The sequence below is a fragment of the Astyanax mexicanus genome, chromosome 18, assembly GCF_023375975.1.
Source record: "Astyanax mexicanus isolate ESR-SI-001 chromosome 18, AstMex3_surface, whole genome shotgun sequence".
Taxonomy (NCBI): Eukaryota; Metazoa; Chordata; class Actinopteri; order Characiformes; family Acestrorhamphidae; genus Astyanax; species Astyanax mexicanus.
Genome location: NC_064425.1, coordinates 19,860,430 through 19,880,159, shown reverse-complemented (window position 1 = coordinate 19,880,159; position 19,730 = coordinate 19,860,430). Strand labels below are relative to the sequence as shown.

At 36.7% G+C, this 19,730-nt stretch overlaps 3 protein-coding genes across 3 annotated transcripts; all 3 read right to left on the bottom strand.

The window, feature by feature from the left end:
• Positions 1-555: 555 nt before the first annotated feature.
• On the bottom strand, positions 556-2,552 carry LOC103034956 (olfactory receptor 52K1-like). Its single transcript, XM_007236903.3, has one exon. The coding sequence runs from the start codon at positions 2,332-2,334 to the stop codon at positions 1,372-1,374; it is 963 nt and encodes a 320-aa protein (XP_007236965.3). The 5' UTR covers positions 2,335-2,552; the 3' UTR covers positions 556-1,371.
• Positions 2,553-7,957: 5,405 nt separating this feature from the next.
• or55e1 (odorant receptor, family 55, subfamily E, member 1) lies at positions 7,958-10,697 on the bottom strand. Its single transcript, XM_007236792.4, has 2 exons — positions 10,581-10,697; positions 7,958-10,186 (listed from the first exon to the last, which is right to left on the bottom strand). Exons 1-2 carry the CDS (start codon positions 10,663-10,665, stop codon positions 9,180-9,182), a joined length of 1,092 nt encoding a protein of 363 aa, XP_007236854.3. The 5' UTR covers positions 10,666-10,697; the 3' UTR covers positions 7,958-9,179.
• Positions 10,698-17,327: 6,630 nt separating this feature from the next.
• On the bottom strand, positions 17,328-19,691 carry LOC103035286 (olfactory receptor 52K1-like). The gene has a single exon (XM_015602307.3). It carries the CDS (start codon positions 19,405-19,407, stop codon positions 18,460-18,462), a length of 948 nt encoding a protein of 315 aa, XP_015457793.3. The 5' UTR covers positions 19,408-19,691; the 3' UTR covers positions 17,328-18,459.
• Between the last annotated feature and the right edge of the window lie 39 nt (positions 19,692-19,730).

Below are 19,730 nucleotides of genomic sequence, written 5' to 3'. Positions count from 1 at the left end.
AACCTCTTTTTTTTTTTGTATTTTTGCATTGCAAGTTTGTAAGTCATATAATAATTTTTTTTTTTTACCTTCTATTAAAAGATCTTGCCCTACATTTCACTACTCATTGTAATCTGATTCAGTCTGTTTAAGTGAACTGTGCTGTTTAAAACCCCTTTAAAATGCATTGTCCTGTATACGGACTACAGGTGTATGTGATACAAAACCCTTCTTTCTGCAGTAAAATAAGTTATTTACACTCTGAAAATGTGAGGGCTTTGAAATCTCCTACAGGACACTTGGAGAAGCTGCCTGTTTTTTCTCTACTTTACTTAATAATTTCAGATCAGTAACAGGAATCAAGCCAAATTCTGCATGTTTGAAAATTGATGTAAAAACTAGACAAACATAACAAAGTTAAAGGTTTGAAGGCCATGAACTGTTTGATTTATATTCAGGAAAATGTTGATTTTAAAATGAAGTTCAAGAAAGAGACAATTTTATGATTTTATTCATTATATTTTGACATTAACAGATTTACTTTATTTCTATTACAATTACAACTATGATTTTCAGTAATGTTCCTTATCAAACATAAAAGCTTTTTATGTAATGCTTGAATAGAAATCCTCAAGATTTAGCGGCGTAATGTCAGTCAGACAATTAACAAAAATCCTGGCCTGTTAAGGGATTACGAGGGTGCTGCTGATAGCTTTTGCTTTTTTTAAGCTCATATTGCAGTCTCAAGCAGCAAGGGTTTCTTTTTGGTGTGCTTCTCTGCCTGCAGTTTTATCCTGCTGTCCGTGTTCCAGCACATAGTTTTTGGCTGTAGTCTGAAGTGAAGGAAAAAAGGCCGGCCTCACAATAGCAGTCCACACATCGCTGGCTAGGTTGGAGTAGTCCAAATGACTCTGGTCAGACAAAAGCTTTTCTGTAGGAATTATTCAAAAATCCAACTTCAGTGTTCTTAGTCAGTCTATTCAGGGTTACATTCTAGCAGATCAGGAGCACAGGAACCCACCAGATTAAACATTGTATAGAATCATATGAGCGTCTGCTTGTTTGGAATGACAACTTGCAGCCACACCGGCCTTTTGCAGATAAAATTGAACACCACTCCTCTATACAGTGTAAAAATTGGACACATTAACACTGACATAAATACCAACATGACACCTCATGAAAAACATATTATTTTTGATTACTCTTTACTTAGATTCATTTTATACAGCCATGTATGTCACATATCTGTAGGAGTAAGTTCTAAAGTAATATAGCTCAAGAGCCATCCACATAACATGCCATCCACAGAGAGTCTTAACATTGGGAAACTTGTAGTAGTTATTTATGCATGCTTACATAATTGTATGTATTTATCAAAACAAAACAAAATTACTGTGTCAAACACAGTTTCATACGCTTAAATAACTTTAGAAACTGCAGTCTTATTTCTTTTGTTCTCACGCCATAAATAATGGGGTTGAAACAGCTCGGAAACATTATGTACATTGTGCTTATAAAAACACGGTTATTGGGAGAAATATTATTTTTAGTTCTGTATGACAAAAAAGACGTCAAGAGAAACACCAAACTAAATGTTATTACAATTATATGAGTGATGCAAGTATTAAGAGCCTTCCAGCTGGACTTCCCTGATTTCATAACAGAGGTAAATATTATGACATAAAATACAGCAATAAAAATAAAATCTGCAGTTGGGATTAGAAAAGTACCCACAAGTCCTGCTAGGTTATTAGGAGTTGTATCGTCACATGCCAGCTGGACCAGTCCCATGTGCTCACAAAAACAATGATTTATCTCATTTTTATTACAAAAATGTAATCTTCCAGCCATAGAGATTAAAATGAGATTCACAAGCACATTTCTTATTATTGGCCCAAGAACGAATTTTGAAAAGTTGCCCATTTGCATATTTTCGTGATAAGAAAGGGGTCTGCATATGGCAAAAAAACGATCCAAAGACATCCACAGCAATAAAGTGGACTGATAGGAACCAATAAACTGAACGCTAAATATCTGCGTTAAACAGCCCACAAGAGAAATCTGATTCCAGTCAAATAAGAAGTTGAGCAGCATGCTTGGTACAAAAATCATCGGCATTAGCAGATCCACAGAAGCCATTAGGCCAATTAACACAAACATTGGAGAGTGCAGAGCTCTCTGAGTTATGATTAAATATATCAGAAATGAGTTTGCAGTGGTACACAATACAAACATTAGAAAATATGGGATGAACATAAAGCGCCGCCATTCTCCCAAAGAATAGAAACCATTCAGCTGGAAAGTTGTGAATGAAAAATTACCTATAGGAAGATCTTGCATGGTGAACACCATAGTACAGTCAAAAGATATGTTCACTACAACAAACTGCAGTAACAAGATGTTAATGTATTGTTTTCAGTAATACAAGATTCATTTCAGTATTCCAACTTTTGGATTTAACCACAATCATAATGTTATATGAATGCTGGTAACAGTTTGATCTGTTGGTATCACATGACAAAATATATTGTTCACATCTGATTTGTTACAAGACCATTCATTTCTTATCTAGACAGAATTTCTAAAAAAAAAAAAAAAAACATAAAGCATACATGTAAATAGAAATCAATATATACATTTTAAACTATTCTGGAATTATATAATTATATTGCAATAGCTGAAAATATTTCATACCAATATTACACTGATTTGTGCAAAGGTACTGAAAAATATAATAAAACAAGATTTGAGGTATTGCTCTCATATCCCATATCCTGTATTGCTTCACAGCAGCTGATTATAGCTTGGCATTAGTCACTGCTTCTATATACACCCAGTCGTGTTCTCAGGGGTCTGTTGTATTCCAGCAGGTCTTTGAGGAAGCTTTCAGTGACTGATACTGTAATATGTCTGATACAAGGATTCACCCAAAAAGTTTACAAGACTAAGACAGTGATATTCTCTATTATGCGATTTCTATTAATTCTAGAAATCCAGCCCATGATATGATAAGCAGGATTTAAGCTAAACAATGTTAGACAGGCCATTTGAGTACAAATAATAATAAGGGGCAAATGTATATAATCACAGTAAGCATGTAAAATGTTTATGAACTATTTATCTGTCTTTGCACTGTAAATACTTAATTAATATAGCACTGCATACAACACCCCCTGTTCCACTGACTCTTTGCACATGCATAGAGTACTCTTTCCAATAATATACAACTAACATCCTGTTATGAGATGACAGTAAAAGGGGAAACAATCAGCATTGCAAGATTAATATTTATTTTTGTGTGATATGAAGTAAACTATTTGCTATCCATAACCAATTCATAGTAAGTTTCTACTGTATACAACTCTGGAAACAAATTAAGAGATCACTTCAGTTACTGAATCAGTTTCTCTGATTTTGCTATTTATAGGTATATGTTTGAGGAAAATGAATATTGTTGTTTTATTCTATAAACTACAGACAACATTTCTTTCAAATTCCAAATATGAATTTGTCATTTAGAGCATTTATTTGCAGAAAATAAGAAATGGCTAAATAACAAAAAAGATGCAGAGCTTTCAGACCTCAAATAATGCAAAAAAAAAAAAAAAAAAAACAAGTTCATTTTCATGAAGTTTTAAGAGTTAAGAAATTATTATTTGGTGGAATAACCCTGGTTTTTCACAGTTTTCGTACACTTTGGCATGTTCTCCTCCACCAGTCTTACACACTGCTTTTGGATAACTTTATGTCACTCTTGGTGTAAAGATTCAAGCAGTTTAGCTTGGTTTGATGGCTTGTGATCATCCGTTTTCCTCTTGATTATATTTGGTAAAATCAAAGTAACTATTTTTAATTTTATAATTTTTATGTGGTCTCTTACTTTTTTCCAGAGCTGTATTTGGTCACTTAGTTAAATCCTGATTTATGTACATGAACCCATTAAATCATATTATGATATGTTAATTGTTTCTGGAGAAATTTCAATTTGAGAAAATAATATAGAATTAAATTGTGAATATATTAACATTAACATAGATGTAGCCAATGTGAGATTTAGGTGGGCTGTAATGATGGGGCCTATTTTTAAAGTGCAGTTGGGTCCCAGTAAAACATATGTACAAACCCACTCAGAGCCCATGCCCACCCTCTTAGAAATTTTTAATTAATTTTAAAAACAAGAAGCTGAACAAAGGATGGATAAAGCGTCTGTAATTGTCTGTTAATTTCTCCATGATTAAGAAAAGCAAGATAACAAAGCAGTCCACTAGTTTTATTAGTGCTTAGAGGTCAATTCTGCTCATTTTTCAACATTCATGGCGGACGAGTTTGAAACTACATAATACACAGTATTATTGTTATTCTAATTTTAAAGCAACCATTTCTCAGCAACATAAGGGTTTTAAAATTGCAGCAAAAATATAAAATTAGCTACATTTAAAAAGATTACCCCACTATGACAAATAACACTAAAACAGAATGCATCAGCAGATAGGGCCAAACGCATGGCCCTTAAACATGCTCTGTATATTAAACATTCTCCCATCATATGTACTGAAGTTATAAAGCTGCCCACAAGATTCCAAATTGTTGTTAAGAAAACTGACACTAGGTGGTGGTAATTCAGCAGAAATGAAGAATGAACATTTGAAAGATAAATTACTCATAGATGTTGTAGATGAAAAAAGCATTGAAGTGGAATTACACTTCTAATACTTATTTTCTGAATTATGGAAAAACAAAACAGTTTAAGCTGAAGAACAATACATTTACAAGCAATTTATATGAGACAATCAAACAAGCCAACTGCTTATAATTTCAGGAGAGTCTGGCTACCCAGATTTGTCTACGAAATGGTCAGGTACATTAAGCAATTTAAGAAATGTAGTTTATATAGCAGACAGTAGAAACTCATATATATGCAATATAGGGTTATGCTTTGTCATTCCTGATGGTTAATAATAACTGTGCCCACATTGTATTAAACTCATATCAAAATTAAAATAGACCAATAGACCACATGACCAAATTGCATTGTTTATTTCCAGTTAAGTAATCTCAAATAATAAGGCCAACTGGTTTGTTAATAAGCCAGTTAATAACCAAAAAAGCTCTTTTTTTAAGTGGTATGATTCATTGCTGAAAAGTCCAATTTAGTAGAAGTTAAATGTCCTCATATAAGAGATGTTTGTTGTGTAAAATGCAGATAATTAAATAAATTTGTTTAGAGACAAATACTTTTTAAAAGCAAGCCAAATTATTACACAAAGATTAAACACCACAGTTAGACAAAATTTCAGTTGCCAATATAAGAATTGTAAATTGTTGTGTAGGAAGCACATATAAAATATAACGTGTTTTGGAGCCACATTATTAATCAATTAAAATTTCTATACTATTCTCATTTTGCAAATGTCGAAAAAATCTGTGAAAAAGCTAAGTTGTGTAGTTGTCAGCCTCTTGTTGACAGAAAATAACTGTCTCCTTCTCTAACATGGCTTGCAAATTAAATTCTAAAGGGATCTCAATCCATATCATAAAGATATGAAGCCCTCACCGTATCAAGGCAGAAAAAAAGGTCAGTCTTATATATTTAGTTGGACCACCTTTGGTTACGGAATGCATTCGCTGTTGCATCATTTTCACAAGCTTCTGCAATGTCACCACATTTTTTATGTCCAGAGTTTCATAAATTTTTCCACATGATCTCGTATTGATTGTTTGAGTTATGAAGCATTGTGCAAAGTCTTCTCCAGCACATCCCAAAGATTCTCCATGAGGTCTAAGGTCTAAACTCAGTGGTGAATAATCCATGCGTAAAAATGATGCTCATGCTGCGAATCACTCTTTCACAATTCCAGACCCATGAATCCTGGTATTGTCATCTTGGAATATGTCTGTGTCATCAGGGGAGAAAAAATCCACTGATGGAATAACCTGGTCTATATTCAGTATATTCAGATAGTCAGCTGACCTCATTCTTTCAGCATATACTGTTGCTGAACCTAGACCTGCAGACCAACTGCAGCATCATCCCCAGATCATCCCACTGCCCCCACAGACTTGTACAGTAGGCACTAGGCATGATGGGTACATCACTTCAGCCCCCTCTCTTCTACTCTGATTTGTCTATCACTGTGGAACAGGGTAAATCTGGATTTATCAGACCACATGACCATCTTCTATTGCTCCATAGTTTCATTTGCATATGTTCCTATGCAAATTGGAGCTATTTGTGCTGGTATCACTGATATTTGTTTTTGTCTTTACACATGGTTATTTAACAGATAAGAAGCTACTTACATTAGTTAGGGTTAGTCCTTTCAGACCTGACTGATGTTCTAGTGATGAAAATGCTGTTTTGTCTGTAATGTGCTCAACAACAGGATTCAGTAAGTAAATACATAAAATAAAATAAAAACATAATAAAAGAATACAAATTAAATAAGATATTTGTATTTTGTCTGTTTATTGCATAGCAGTCAATTGTTAAACACTTATATTTATAAAAATATATATATATATTTTTTTTTTTTACAAATTATCTCAAAAACTTATAACATGATTGGAAAAGTGTTTACTCTGCCACATTAGCTGGAATGCTTCCATGCTTTACTTCAGAGAACAGTTTTTTTTATTTTTCTAATGCAGTGGGCGGGGCTAATCTGCCGTTTGATTGGTTAATAAATGTCTATTCTGATTAATAATAGGTCTTAATCTGTGTGAAGTGAAAGAATACAGAAAAAAAGAAAAAAAACACACACCATATACATTGTAATGCATGCAGGGTCTGAAATGGTTAAATAATTGAAATAACTGCCAGCTGAAATATAATCACCCATGCAGTCATTTTTCAATGGGAGGCCCTTAGATATTTGCTTAGATAATTCCAAGAGGTGACTTTTTTGGCCAGGCAGTGTACTTAGATACATTAACCATTCCATTGTAGGGGCTATTATGGACATTTGAACTCATTCACACACAGACATTTTATTAGTGCTTTAAAAGGCAGCCAGTGTTCACATGCATTAGCGAGCTAGAAGGAGTTAGCAGCTTGCTGTGTTTGTTTTTACTTACATAACGTGATCCATGTTTCCACTATAGATGATAAGGATTAGATTGACTCTTGGGAGTGCCTTGGGACTGTGGGTCCATGGGCTTTGCTGCTGCACATCATCTGGAAACCAAGTTCCATATGGTGCCCACAAATCAATTAATGCTGTCTCAGCAATGTCACTATTCTGGAATATTTCCCACTGACTCATATTCAATATTTTTTACAGAATTTGAGTGGAAAGTAAAGTTTCCTTCCGGCATGTCAACAAATGTCCTTTCCTTTCCAGCATGTCAACAAATGTCATAATTCCTAAAACTACTGGAGTTTCGGGAGCAACATGATTCATAATTTAGTCATAATTTAGTGTGGGGGCCTAGTCTTCCAGGCTGCCAATAGCAGCTTCATACCAACATATGTTTGATGGCCTGTGCCTTTGTGCCATTATAAAGAGGACTTCCCATAGATTGATCTTAGATAACCTCACTAACTCGGCACATTACAATATTCTAATTTAAAAAGCATCAGAATGCAATTAGATAATACAATGAAGTAAAAAAACAAATAGTCTGCTGGGCACACCACACTACACTATTATTTTTTTGTCCCCTTCCCAAAATACAGGAAAATACCAGCATTTAAAAAATTATTGAGACTAATCACAGAATTACTGGCACTGGAAATATACATTTAATTTACTAACATTTTATTTTTATTTAAATAACTGTTATTGAAAGTTTTTTTTTTTCAATCAATTGACACAACTAATGACAAGATTTGCCTAAACCACGTATTCTTTAGTTATACTTCTTCTTCAGCAGCTAAATTTAAAAATATACAATTAGTTTATGTTTCTAAAGATTCTCAAGCTCTCAAAGATTAAAATATTTCAAAACATGCTTTGAAAAAAAGTGAGGGACAGTATTTTCTGTGTGCTCGACAATATTTTATATTGACAATAATTTACCAGCAAGAGGAAACATTGACATTTCACACACTCAAACTTTATTTTTTTTCAGATTCTCACATCAGGTCAGTTACAGCCACAATGTTGTGTCTTCTAATTACAAATGAGCGCACAAATGATTCCTTGTTCATCCAAAGAATTCTTATTCTGTGTTTGAAATCTTGTTCATCTATTTAATACTTTTTAAGCCCACTGTCATTTGTGAAGTATATTGGCTAAGTGCTTAATATGCAGTGCTCCAGTGGAAGGATAATTTCCCTTGATACATTGATTACAGTCCAAATACAATTCTCTGCTCTGTAGGGATCTTAATGAATTCTGTCACGTCATGTCACAACTTTTACATTAAGCATACTTTAATTATTCAGGTGCATAGACCATTAATATTTGTTCTGACTGTACTGAACGATCCCAGCCATTTTACATTTCAATCATTAAAAAAAAAATCACATTATATTTTGTGAAATGTATAAATTACAGAGTCAAAGTGCAACTGCAAACAAAACAGACAATTACAGAAGGTTTTAAAGATAGTATGGCATTATGTACAAAGCAATTCAGATTTATGTTTCCATTAACAGCAATAAAAGGCACAGATTGTACAGTTTAACCCCTTAACAGTTCAGGATTTTTGCCAATTGTCTGCCTGACATTACACCACTAAATCTTGAGGATTTCTATTCAAGCATTACATAAAAAAGCTTTCATGGAACATTAGATAAGGAACATTATTTTAAAAAAGCATAATTGTAATTGTAATAGAGAATACAAAAAAATATTTCAGTAAATCTGCTAATGTCAAAATATAATGAGTAAAATTATAAAATCACTTCATTTTAAAGTCAATATTTTCCTGAATACAAATCAAACTGTTTATGTCCTCCAATCCTTAAGTTAACCTTTAGGATGTTTGTCTAGTTTTTACATCTATTTTCAAACATGCAGAGTTCGGGTTGTTGTTCCTAATTCCTGTTACTGATCTGGAATTTTTAAGTGGAGTAGAGAGAAGACAGGCAGCTTCTTCAAGTGTCCTGTAGAAGATTTCAGCCCTCAAATTTTCAGAATGTAAATAACTGCATTATTTTACTGCAGATAAAAAGGGTTTTGTATCACCTGCACCTGTAGCCCATATACAACAAGGCATTTTAAGGGGTTAAAGGACCAGCAACACATTGAAATTCACCATTTCACAGTGGTCACCTTAATTGTAACCACATTTACACGGGTTTTAAACATTTTTAACAGTGCATTCCTTATCTCTTTGGTTCGAACACCATAAATAATAGGATTAATGCATGCAGGGAAAACAATGTAGGTGATGCCCAGAAAGGTGTTAACATCAACTGGAATTGGAATACTAAGATTCCGTGAGAGAAAAGTTACACTTCCCACAAAATAAAAGCACATCATGACAATTAAGTGCGTGCCACAGGTGTTCAAGGCTTTCGACCTCTGCTCACCTGCTGCTGCTCTGAGCACGACATAAAGGATTTTAACATAAGACAAGAAAATGACAGATATATCAATTCCAACAAAACATACAATCACAGCGACGCCCATTGCACTATTTCTTGCAGTTGAGTTACAGGCTAAGCTCACCAGAGCCATGTGGTCACAGTAGCAGTGATGGATAATGTTGGATCCGCAAAAAGACAAAGGTGAAGCTAAACCAACCAAAGTGGACATTATAATCCCACTCCTGATCAATGTAAAAAGCAGCAGTTTGAGAAAGGTAGATGTGTTCATAATCGCAGTGTATCGAAGTGGATTACAGATAGCCACCAAGCGATCCAGAGCCATCGCTAAAAGAATGGTCGACTCTACAGAGGAAAGGAAATGAATGAAAAACATCTGCATCAAACATCCAACTAATGTTATTTCATTAAGGTCAAAAAGGAAACTGAGAAGCATTGCAGGAATAATTGCAGTAGGTACAGCAATGTCTACCAGAGCCAAGGCAGACACTAAAATGTACATCGGATTATGAAGACTCTTTGTATTTTTAATCACAAAAAGTATTAAAGAATTTCCAATCAAAATCACAAGGTAACTGAGGAAAAACGGTAGGAAAAGCAGACGTCTGTATTTGGAGATCTCTGGAAATCCGACAAAAGTAAACTTTGTATGTGAGAAGTTTGCTCCTTGGAATTCCTCAGTCATGGCACTGTGAGGGTGGTCAGTTAGACCTAGTTTAGAATAATAAATAACAGAATAGCATTAATATATCACAGCATATTAGAAACATATTTATATCCCAAGTTATTGCAATTTTTAGGCAAGAATGAATCATTTTCTTATTGCAAATTAAAACATGTACTTTCATCAGATTAAATATTAAATAAGTAAAATATTTTTTAAGAAAACTTGTGTAAAGCAACAAAACAGCCAATTCAATTGTGAACTAATTGTTACTCAATCTGAATAGGCAGTATAATTAAATGTTTACATTTTTATTTGAAAATATATACACTATAAAACAAAAATAACTGTCTATTCTTTTTAGATTTAAGAAAGTCATCAATACAACACACATTTTAAACCATATTCCCAGAAATTGATTAAATGGTGATATGTTTGTACCTGCCTCAGGTTTTCTCTTGTCTTCTTGGTTGGCGGGGTCATTTATGTGGAAAGTTCTGTCCACAGAAATGAGCACAGAAACCATGTGCACATACAGTATATATACATCTACACTGAGCTGGACCTTTGGCCCCACAGGACCAATTTCTGACCAACATGGATACATGGCCACTTCATTAAGCGTAGCTAACAGGCTGCAGTACCTTATACATCCTGTGAAGAGATTGATACGCCTTATTATAGCATTTGTGTTGCGTTAAGAGTTCCCATTTTTTGACTTTAATATAGAGTATGTGGTACTTCGCAAAAATTGTGTAAGCTGTGTCAGTGTCTGATCTTGGGGTAGGTTTTGCTTTTTTGATATGGGCATATATTAAACCTTCAGCCACTGTCTGTCACACATAAGACATGAAAGAGTTTAATGGCGATTGTTGCAAAGACAGTCTGAAAGCAGACAATAGTACTCAAGTGTTAAGTGTAGTCACACAAAGAATAGCAGTTTTTCAATATACTGATATATAGTGATACTTTTAGAGTGCAAAGTATCCACTGAACGTACAATAATGTCACTTAGTTCATCCTGTTAAGTTATAATTTGTATCAGGAAGACAAACATGGACAACTCAAGCTAATTAATTTTAAACAAACGGAGAAGGCCTATGAATGTGGTATGGCAATTCTGCAGCATGTTACATCACACAGATCATGCATTTGTTTCAACACCACATCTTTGTTCTCTAATTGACCATTTCCTTCCTTGTTAAGAAGGAGAGCTCATTAGTGAAATAAGACACTAGTGTATAGCTCATGTTGGCCCTTGACAGTGTTCACACACATGCTACTAATTGGACAGGCTCTAAAAACATAGTTGTTAGTGTAAGACCCATTCCATTGCTAACGGTCTAATTACCACAGGGGTATACTATCTGTGGAGCATAAGAAAAGAAAACAAATTATTGAATTAATTAAAATTTTATTAATGTTACAATTAGTAAATGTGTGATGTTTTCATGATGATCAATATGCTATACATAGCATGCAAGCTATGCATTTTATATTGTTGTTGATTTTTTGAAGATTCTCTCTTTGATCTTTTTCCAAGTTCATTCTTGTGTCAGTCAGCTGGACTACATTTTAATATTGAAAAAAAAAAATAGATACCCAATATTTACAAGTATAACTGAGATTTGGAGCAGTGGAACTGTGTTCTCTGGAATGATGGTGCTCAATTGGTGATGAGGTCAATCAAATTCTCACAAGAATGCTTCAAAGTCTTTTGGAAAGCCTTTGTATTATTTTTTTTACTATACTTAAAATATATGTTTACTATTTGTTTTACTGACTTGAGACCTGACCAGCCTAAAGATTTGGACTTGGACTTTTATTTTGTGTCTTGTGAACATTTCTGACATGTGATTGTCATATTGTGGGTCTACTGTTTTATAAATATTTCAAAATATACATTATCTTTATTAAAGATCATTTTCTTGTAACTCTATGTTATAATGCATACAAATGTTTACCTAAAAATATATTTTTTAAGATTAGATTTAAATAATTTTTAATTATTTAAAATATAGTATCATACAAATTAGGTTTAGGTTATGAATGAAGATTAAAATTCCCAATGCACACCTGCATTTAAACCTTTAACTCAAAGAAGACTTTCAGAAAAATGTAGTGGAGTATAGATGGATGCACAAATCCTCAAATTACTCATGGGAGAAAAATGATGGACACACAAATTCACCAATTATCAAGTCAAGTCAAGTAGTTTTATTGTCAATACTGCATATGTACAGGACATACAGAGAATTGAAATTACGTTACTCTCCTTCCCAATTTTACAGCAAGTACAGATAATAGATATAATAAAGGAGAATGGGAGACACTATGTGTACAATACAGCAGGGACACAAATAGACATACATGAGACAAAAACAAGGTGCAGTGGTGTGGGGGAGGAATAGATATATAAATATAAGTAAATAAGTAAAAATAGATATATAATTATAATATAAAAGAGTGGGAGACACTATATGTTCAATACAGCAAGACACAATAAACATACGTAAGACAATAGTGCAATATTGATGGTGATTGAGATGGAATGACAGTAAAAATGGTAAATAACAGTAGTGCAAATACGGTATATGGTATATAGCTTAAGGCTGGTAAAGTGAATGGGTGCGTAAGTCCTTAAAGTTCACAGTTTAATTAAGTGGAATTAAAGTGCGTATTGACAGTGCAAGTATATCAGTAGTGCAGGTGTTGTGTAGTGCAAGTCCGTTTGGAAGGGGCCAGTACTTTGTGCATTGTAGTGCAGAGTTTCAGTACTTTATTAGTGGGGGGGTCAGGATGCTGAGTGAGTGTGTGCTGGGGGCAGGATTGGGATGGGGGGTAGAGCAGGAAGAGAGTTCAGCATCCTCACAGCCTGATGGATGGGGCTGTCTCGCAGTCTGCTGGTCCTCGCCCCGAGACTCCGCAGTCTCCTCCCTGATGGCAGCAGGATGAAGAAGCTGTGTAGTGGGTGAGAGGGATCTCCTGCCAGACGGAGGGCTTTCCGTGTGAGGCGGGAGCTGTACAAGTCCTGAAGGGAGGGGAGAGAGGTGCCAACAATCTTCTCAGCTGCTCTCACGATGCGCTGGAGGGTCCTGCGGCAGGATGCTGTGCAGGCCCCGTACCACACGGTGAAACAGCTGGTCAGTATGCTCTCGATGGCCCCTCTGTAGAAGGTGGTCATGATGGGGGTGGGGGCTCCAGCTCTTCTCAGCTTGCGGAGAAAGTAGAGACGCTGATTTGCCTTCCTGGCCAGTGACGCTGAGTTGGTGCTCCAGGAGAGGTCCTCTGTGACGTGCACACCCAGGAACTTGGTGCTGCTCACCCTCTCCACAGCAGTTCCGTTGATGAACAGAGGGGTGTGCAGTGTGTGAGTTCTCCTGAAGTCCACAACAATCTCCTTGGTCTTCTCTGTGTTCAGAGAGAGATTGTTGTGTTTGCACCAGGAGGCCAGGCGGCTCACCTCGCTCCTGTAGTGTGACTCATCGTTGTTGCTGATGAGACCCACCACCGTCGTGTCATCCGCAAACTTGACGAAGAGGTTGGAGGTGTGTGCTGGTGTGCAATCGTGGGTCAGCAGAGTGAACAGAAGGGGGCTCAGCACACATCCTTGGGGAGCCCCTGTGTTCAGTGTGGTGATGCTGGATGTGCTGCTGCCAACCCGCACTGCCTGTGGTCTTCCAGTCAGGAAGTCTAACAGCCAGTTGCACAGTGAAGTGCTCAGCCCCAGACTGTCCAGTTTGTGTATGAGCTGTTGGGGGACGATTGTGTTGAATGCTGAGCTGAAGTCAACAAACAGCATTCTGACGTAGGTGTTCTTCTTGTCTAGGTGTGTGAGGGCTGAGTGGAGAACAGTGGAGATGGCATCATCTGTCGAGCGATTTGACCGATAAGCAAACTGGTAGGGGTCCAGGGAGGGGGGGAGCAAAGACTTGATGTGATGCATGACTAGTCGTTCGAAGCACTTCATGAGGATGGGGGTGACTGCAACTGGACGATAGTCATTGAAACAGCATGGCGATGCCTTCTTTGGGACAGGGATGATGGTGGTGGCTTTGAAGCATGTGGGAACCACCGCCTGACTCAGAGAGGTGTTATAAATGTCAGTATAAACCTCTGCGAGTTCCCAGGCACAGTCTCTCAGCACACGGCCAGGAATGTTGTCAGGCCCAGGAGCTTTCCGAGCATTGATCCTGCTGAATGCTCTCCTCACACTGTCTGGGGACAGCGTCAGCACCTGGTCACCAGGAGGAAGGATGGATTTCTGGGCGGGTGTGTTGTTGAGTGGCTCGAACCTTGCGAAGAACCCATTCAGGTCGTTCAGCAGAGATGTGTCACTGTCGCAGGTCTGTGGATGTGGTTAATAGCCTGTGATAGACTGGATACCCTGCCACAGGTTCTGTGTGTCTCTGCTGTCACTGAAGTGTTGGGAAATCTTCTTTGAGTACAGCCTCTTAGCTTTCCTGATCCCGCGGGACAGGTTGGCCCTGGCTGACCTCAGGCCTGCCTGGTCACCTGTTCTGAAGACTGCATTTCTAGCCTTCAGGAGCTTGTGGACCTCTCCTGTCAGCCACGGTTTCTGATTCGCTCGAACAGTGACGGTCTTGAGGTCGGTTACATCATCAGTGCACTTGGTGATGTAGGCAGAGACAGTTTCTGTGTACTCCTGAATGTCTGTGGAGTTGTTGTGGGTGGCAGCCTCTCTGAAAATATTCCAGTCTGTTGTGCTGAAACAGTCCTGAAGTGCCTCTGAGGAACCCTCTGGCCATACTCGTACCTGCTTAAGAACTGGTTTGGTGACTTTAACCAGTGGTCTGTAAGCTGGCATTAGCATAATGGTGAGGTGATCAGAGGCTCCCAGGTGGGGGAGGGGGGAGGCTCGGTAGGCTCCTCTGTGTGTAGTAAAGACCTGGTCCAATATGTTGTTTCCCCTGGTTGGAAAGTCTATGTGTTTAAAAAGTCCAGAAAACACACTCTTAGGGTCTGCATGGTTGAAATCTCCAGCCAGAATGAGAAAAGCATCTGGGTGCGCTGTCTGCTGTTCACTGATGTACTGGTACAGTTCATTCAGTGCTTCACTCCTCACGCTGTTGTTGGAGGTCGGAGGGATGTAAACAGCAGCGATCAGCACGGCGGAGAAATCTCTCGGTAGATAGAACGGACGGCATTTGATAATCATCAGTTCCACTACCGGTGAGCAGTGTTTACAGACCACAACAACGTTCCGACACCAAGCATCGCTGATGTAAACACAGATTCCGCCGCCGCGGCTCTTACCTCCGTCAGCTAGCGCGCAGTCCGCCCGATAGCATGTTAGCCGCTCCAGCTGAACGGCGTGGTCCGGGACGCTGTTGTTGAGCCAGGTTTCGGTGAAAACATAAACACAACAGTCTCTCACGGTCTTCTGAGTTGACTGAAGTAAGCGGATGTGATCCAGTTTATTGTCCAGAGAGCGTACATTGGCCAAAAGTACGGTGGGGATAGCTGGCTTGTGTGGGCTAGCCGCTAGCCTCGCTCGGATACCCCCGCGCTTACCCCGTTTCTGCCTTCTCGCCTGCCGCCTGTGGCGCTTCCATTGTGGGCGAGCTGCAGCGGTGGGGGTCGGTGGGGGTGCGGGTGTCCGGAGCACGCCGCAGACTCGCACAAATGTTCAATCTCAAATTTCGTTCTACTACAGAATTTAGCGCAATAAGCAATTGTGCACATATTGTTTAGCCTCAAATGGCTCCTTGTTAGATACTGTGCACAGTTTAGTGGCAGCAGCCTATGTAGCATGTTATATTGTGCATTACATTAGGAGCATTGAGCCACTTAAGGAAAAGAGAGACTAAAAACTAGCCATATTAACCTACTAATCTAGCAGAGTATTTAAAAAACACATAGCAAGGTATCCACTGAATGTACAATATTGTCACTCAGTTCAGCCTTAAAACTGTTAAGTTATAATTTCTATAAGGAAGATAAACATGGACAGCTCAAGCTCATGAAAGTGTTGAGCCACTTAAGAAAAGGAGAGACTAAAAACTAGCCATATTAACTATTGTTGTAAAAAGAAAATGAAAGATGGGTTACCCCCACCCCTCATCCGGGGTACAACTTCCCTGCGTGTTCGTTTTGATGGAGAGAGTCACAGACAGGTGGAGTGAAGTTGAAAGCAAATCAAGTATATATTACTGAATTCAGGAGAACCAATACATACAAGACAGTTAACAGCCGTCCCAGTAAAAGTTCTGACCCCCCTCTGATCTGACTCCATGTTTATACCCCAAATGACGTGAAACCTCCTGATGAGGCGTTACTAAAATCATCTCATGTTAGTATGCATAATTTCACGTGTTAGTAATCCGTTTCACGTGTCTGACCGGACCACTAGTGTTTGGCCTTGACTGTGTTCTTCCAGAATTGGACATTGCGGCCTTATCTGTGTGTGTGCGCGTCACCCCCCCGCTTTGAAGCAGCTGCAGGTTTCAGGGAGGCACCCACACACAGAGAAGGCCGCTCTGTCCAAGAGCCTCCTCTGTAGCAATTTAATTCATACAGAGTGTACCAGTCGATGATTGAAGGCCGTTAGTTCGGGTCATGCAGCGACCGAGATGCCTTAAGTGTGAGCTAAACAAGTCACACAATAGATTCCATATGTTATATGCTAATATGTCAATAACACGTGGTTAGTACGCCATACAATAGATCCTATGTGTTAGTTACATGCCATATGTATCGTGTGGGTTAGCTTGTCATATAATAGAGTCTGTGTTAGTTACATGCCTGATCAAGCAATGTTTAACTATATGTGTAAAGAATATATTGTGATTATTGGTTAATCTTCTATATAGATGCATATAAAATACAATGTAATCTTTTATATAAAGGCATAGAAAATACAATGTTTCACACAATGATTATGTAATTATAGATGCTACAGTTAAGTAATCATAATTGAAAGATATTTGTCAATACACCCAAGGTATAATAAATGGTTACTCTTCACTATCTAGCAAAGTATTAAAAAAACACATTACTACAGCAACAGTTGATTAGCAACCTGGGTAAGATAATATCCAGTGTTTTCATACCATCCTCCCATGTCACACTATCTTCAAATATTAGCTTAATGTTACCAAGGGCAGAGGTAGCTTTGTTCACATTGCTTTCATGCCATCTTATCCTGCATTGCTTCAGAAGTAACAAACTATCAAATTGTGTTAAAGTACAGATTTGATTTGTGAATCAAGATAAGTTACTTAGCATTATAGCTTAGTTAACAGGCTAAATTTGGTGTGTGTTGGATGTGTAGCCCACTTGCTAAGCTAACACAGCACAGTGCAGCTGCTAGCACTTACCTCTGTACCATAGACACAAATATTAAAGATAAAAACATATGTTTGAGAAAGGAAAGACAACTGCCTGGTGACAGAAAGTGACATTAAGTCAAAATGTAACAGGGTTGTGAGATATTTGTACGAGTAGCTGACAGGTTAAGAGAAGTTAAGCTAAACACAAAAGTGTTCCAGCTAACTGAGGCTCAAATAATACACAATAACCAGTTTTTCACACAAGAACTAGGAACTTTTATGTAAAATGTAAATATATGTACATATTTATGTACACACCCCCTTCCTATTTCCTATCTGTTCCTTTGCTATTTAATGTATTAATAATGTAACAGGGCAATATGCTTAGATCGGTAAAGTTTTTATATATTTATTTATTATTTAATTAACATTACAATATATTTAAAAATATACAATAAAAATATTGTACATGTGAAACATTGAATTTTTTTTTCAGTGTTGCCCAGCCCCTGAATATTAAATTTTTTTAAGACTTGACTTCTAAGGTATTGAATTTACACAGTCTTGCATTTTCTATATAGAATTCAATAATGTTACTTTCTAATATTTTTTTTGTAAAATGGAAAGCAAATGTACTGCAATAATATAATAACAATACTACCACTTATAACACCAAATAATACGGGTTTGATCTGTGTTAATGTCATTTAAAAACAAAATAATTTAACAAGCAGAACCAGTAACATGAATAAATCTCTTTAAAACAGGTAAGAGGAAAACAGCAACAGTTCATCTACAGTGTTAACTTTATATGAGTATTATTACTGTTGGTGATAAATAAATGTAACAGAGATAAAGTTAAAACACTTCAAAAATCAGATTTTTTAAATTACAAATACACTAGCATATACAGTGTATCTGTCTATATAAAAGGCCTGCCATCCAAAGAGGAGAGTCTAAAATGCAGGACACATGTAGTAGTTATTACGCATATTTACGTATGTAGCTTTTTTCCCTAGATTTCTAGATTACTGTGAAAAAACTTTCACATTGTTAAATAATTTTAAAAACTGTTGTCTTATTTCTTTTGTTCTCACTCCATAAATAATAGGGTTGAAACAGCATGGGAAAAGTACATACATTGTACTTATAAAAATACGGCTATTGGGAGAAACATAATTTCTAGTCCTGTATGACACAAAAGCTGTCAAGACAAATATTAAACTGAATGTGAGAACGATTATATGAGTGACACAGGTGTTAATAGCCTTCCAGTTGGACTTCCCTGATTTAATTACAGAAGTAAATATTATTGCGTAAGATATAGTAATAAAAATAAAATCAGCAGTTGGAATTAATAAAGCAACTGAAAGTCCTAGTATGTTATTAACAGTTGTATCTTGACATGCCAGCTGGACCAATCCCATGTGCTCACAAAAACAGTGATCGATTTCATTCTTCAAACAAAAATGCAATTTTCCAGCCAAATAGATCAACACAATATTCATCAGTCCATTTCTGAGCACTGGCACAATAACAAATTTCATAAAGTTGGTTATTTGCATATGTTTGTGATAAGAAAGTGGTCTGCAAATAGCAAAAAAACGATCCAGAGCCATCCACATCAGTAGAGTAGACTGAAATGTACCGACAAATTGAACCCAAAATATCTGCATTAAACAGCCCACAAGAGAAATCTGATTCCAGTCAAATAAAAAGCTTAGCAGCATGTTTGGTACAGCAAACATTGGCATGCACAGGTCAAGAACTGCCATGACGCCAATTAATACAAACATCGGAGAGTGCAGAGACCTCCTAGAAATAATTAAAAATATCAATATAGAGTTTGCAGTGGTACACAATAAAAACATTAGCAAATATGGGATAAACAGAAAGCGCCGCCATTCTCCCAACGAATAGAAACCATTCAGCTGAAATATTGTAAAAGAACTGTTTTCTGGAGTAAGACCTTGCATGATGCTCAGTGTAACAGTGTTATAATACAGTCAAAAATATCTGCTCACTACAGTAAATAGATGCTTTACTACTGCCATAAGTAATTACAGACAGACTCATTACTTAAAAAATCCTGTTTGGAAATGTTAATAACAATTCAATATTTTGACATTACATCATCTATTTTATAGGATAAATATATAATAATTTTAATATATCATTAGTTTCTTACACAAATATGTTACATATTAAAATATAGAAGCATTGTTTCTGATATAATACTGCAAAGAAAAATTAAATTACTGGTTTTGTACAGTCTATACAACTATGTACATATAATTAT

Bases quoted from the DNA above. Each gene is read 5' to 3' on its own strand.
- LOC103034956 (XM_007236903.3), bottom strand. From the start codon at position 2,334: ATGGTGTTCACCATGCAAGATCTTCCTATAGGTAATTTTTCATTCACA.
- LOC103035286 (XM_015602307.3), bottom strand. From the start codon at position 19,407: ATGCAAGGTCTTACTCCAGAAAACAGTTCTTTTACAATATTTCAGCTG.
- or55e1 (XM_007236792.4), bottom strand. From the start codon at position 10,665: ATGGTTTCTGTGCTCATTTCTGTGGACAGAACTTTCCACATAAATGAC. The intron at 10,187-10,580 runs GTACAAACATAT...ATTCTAAACTAG, and splicing joins CAAGAGAAAACCTGAGGCAG to GTCTAACTGACCACCCTCAC.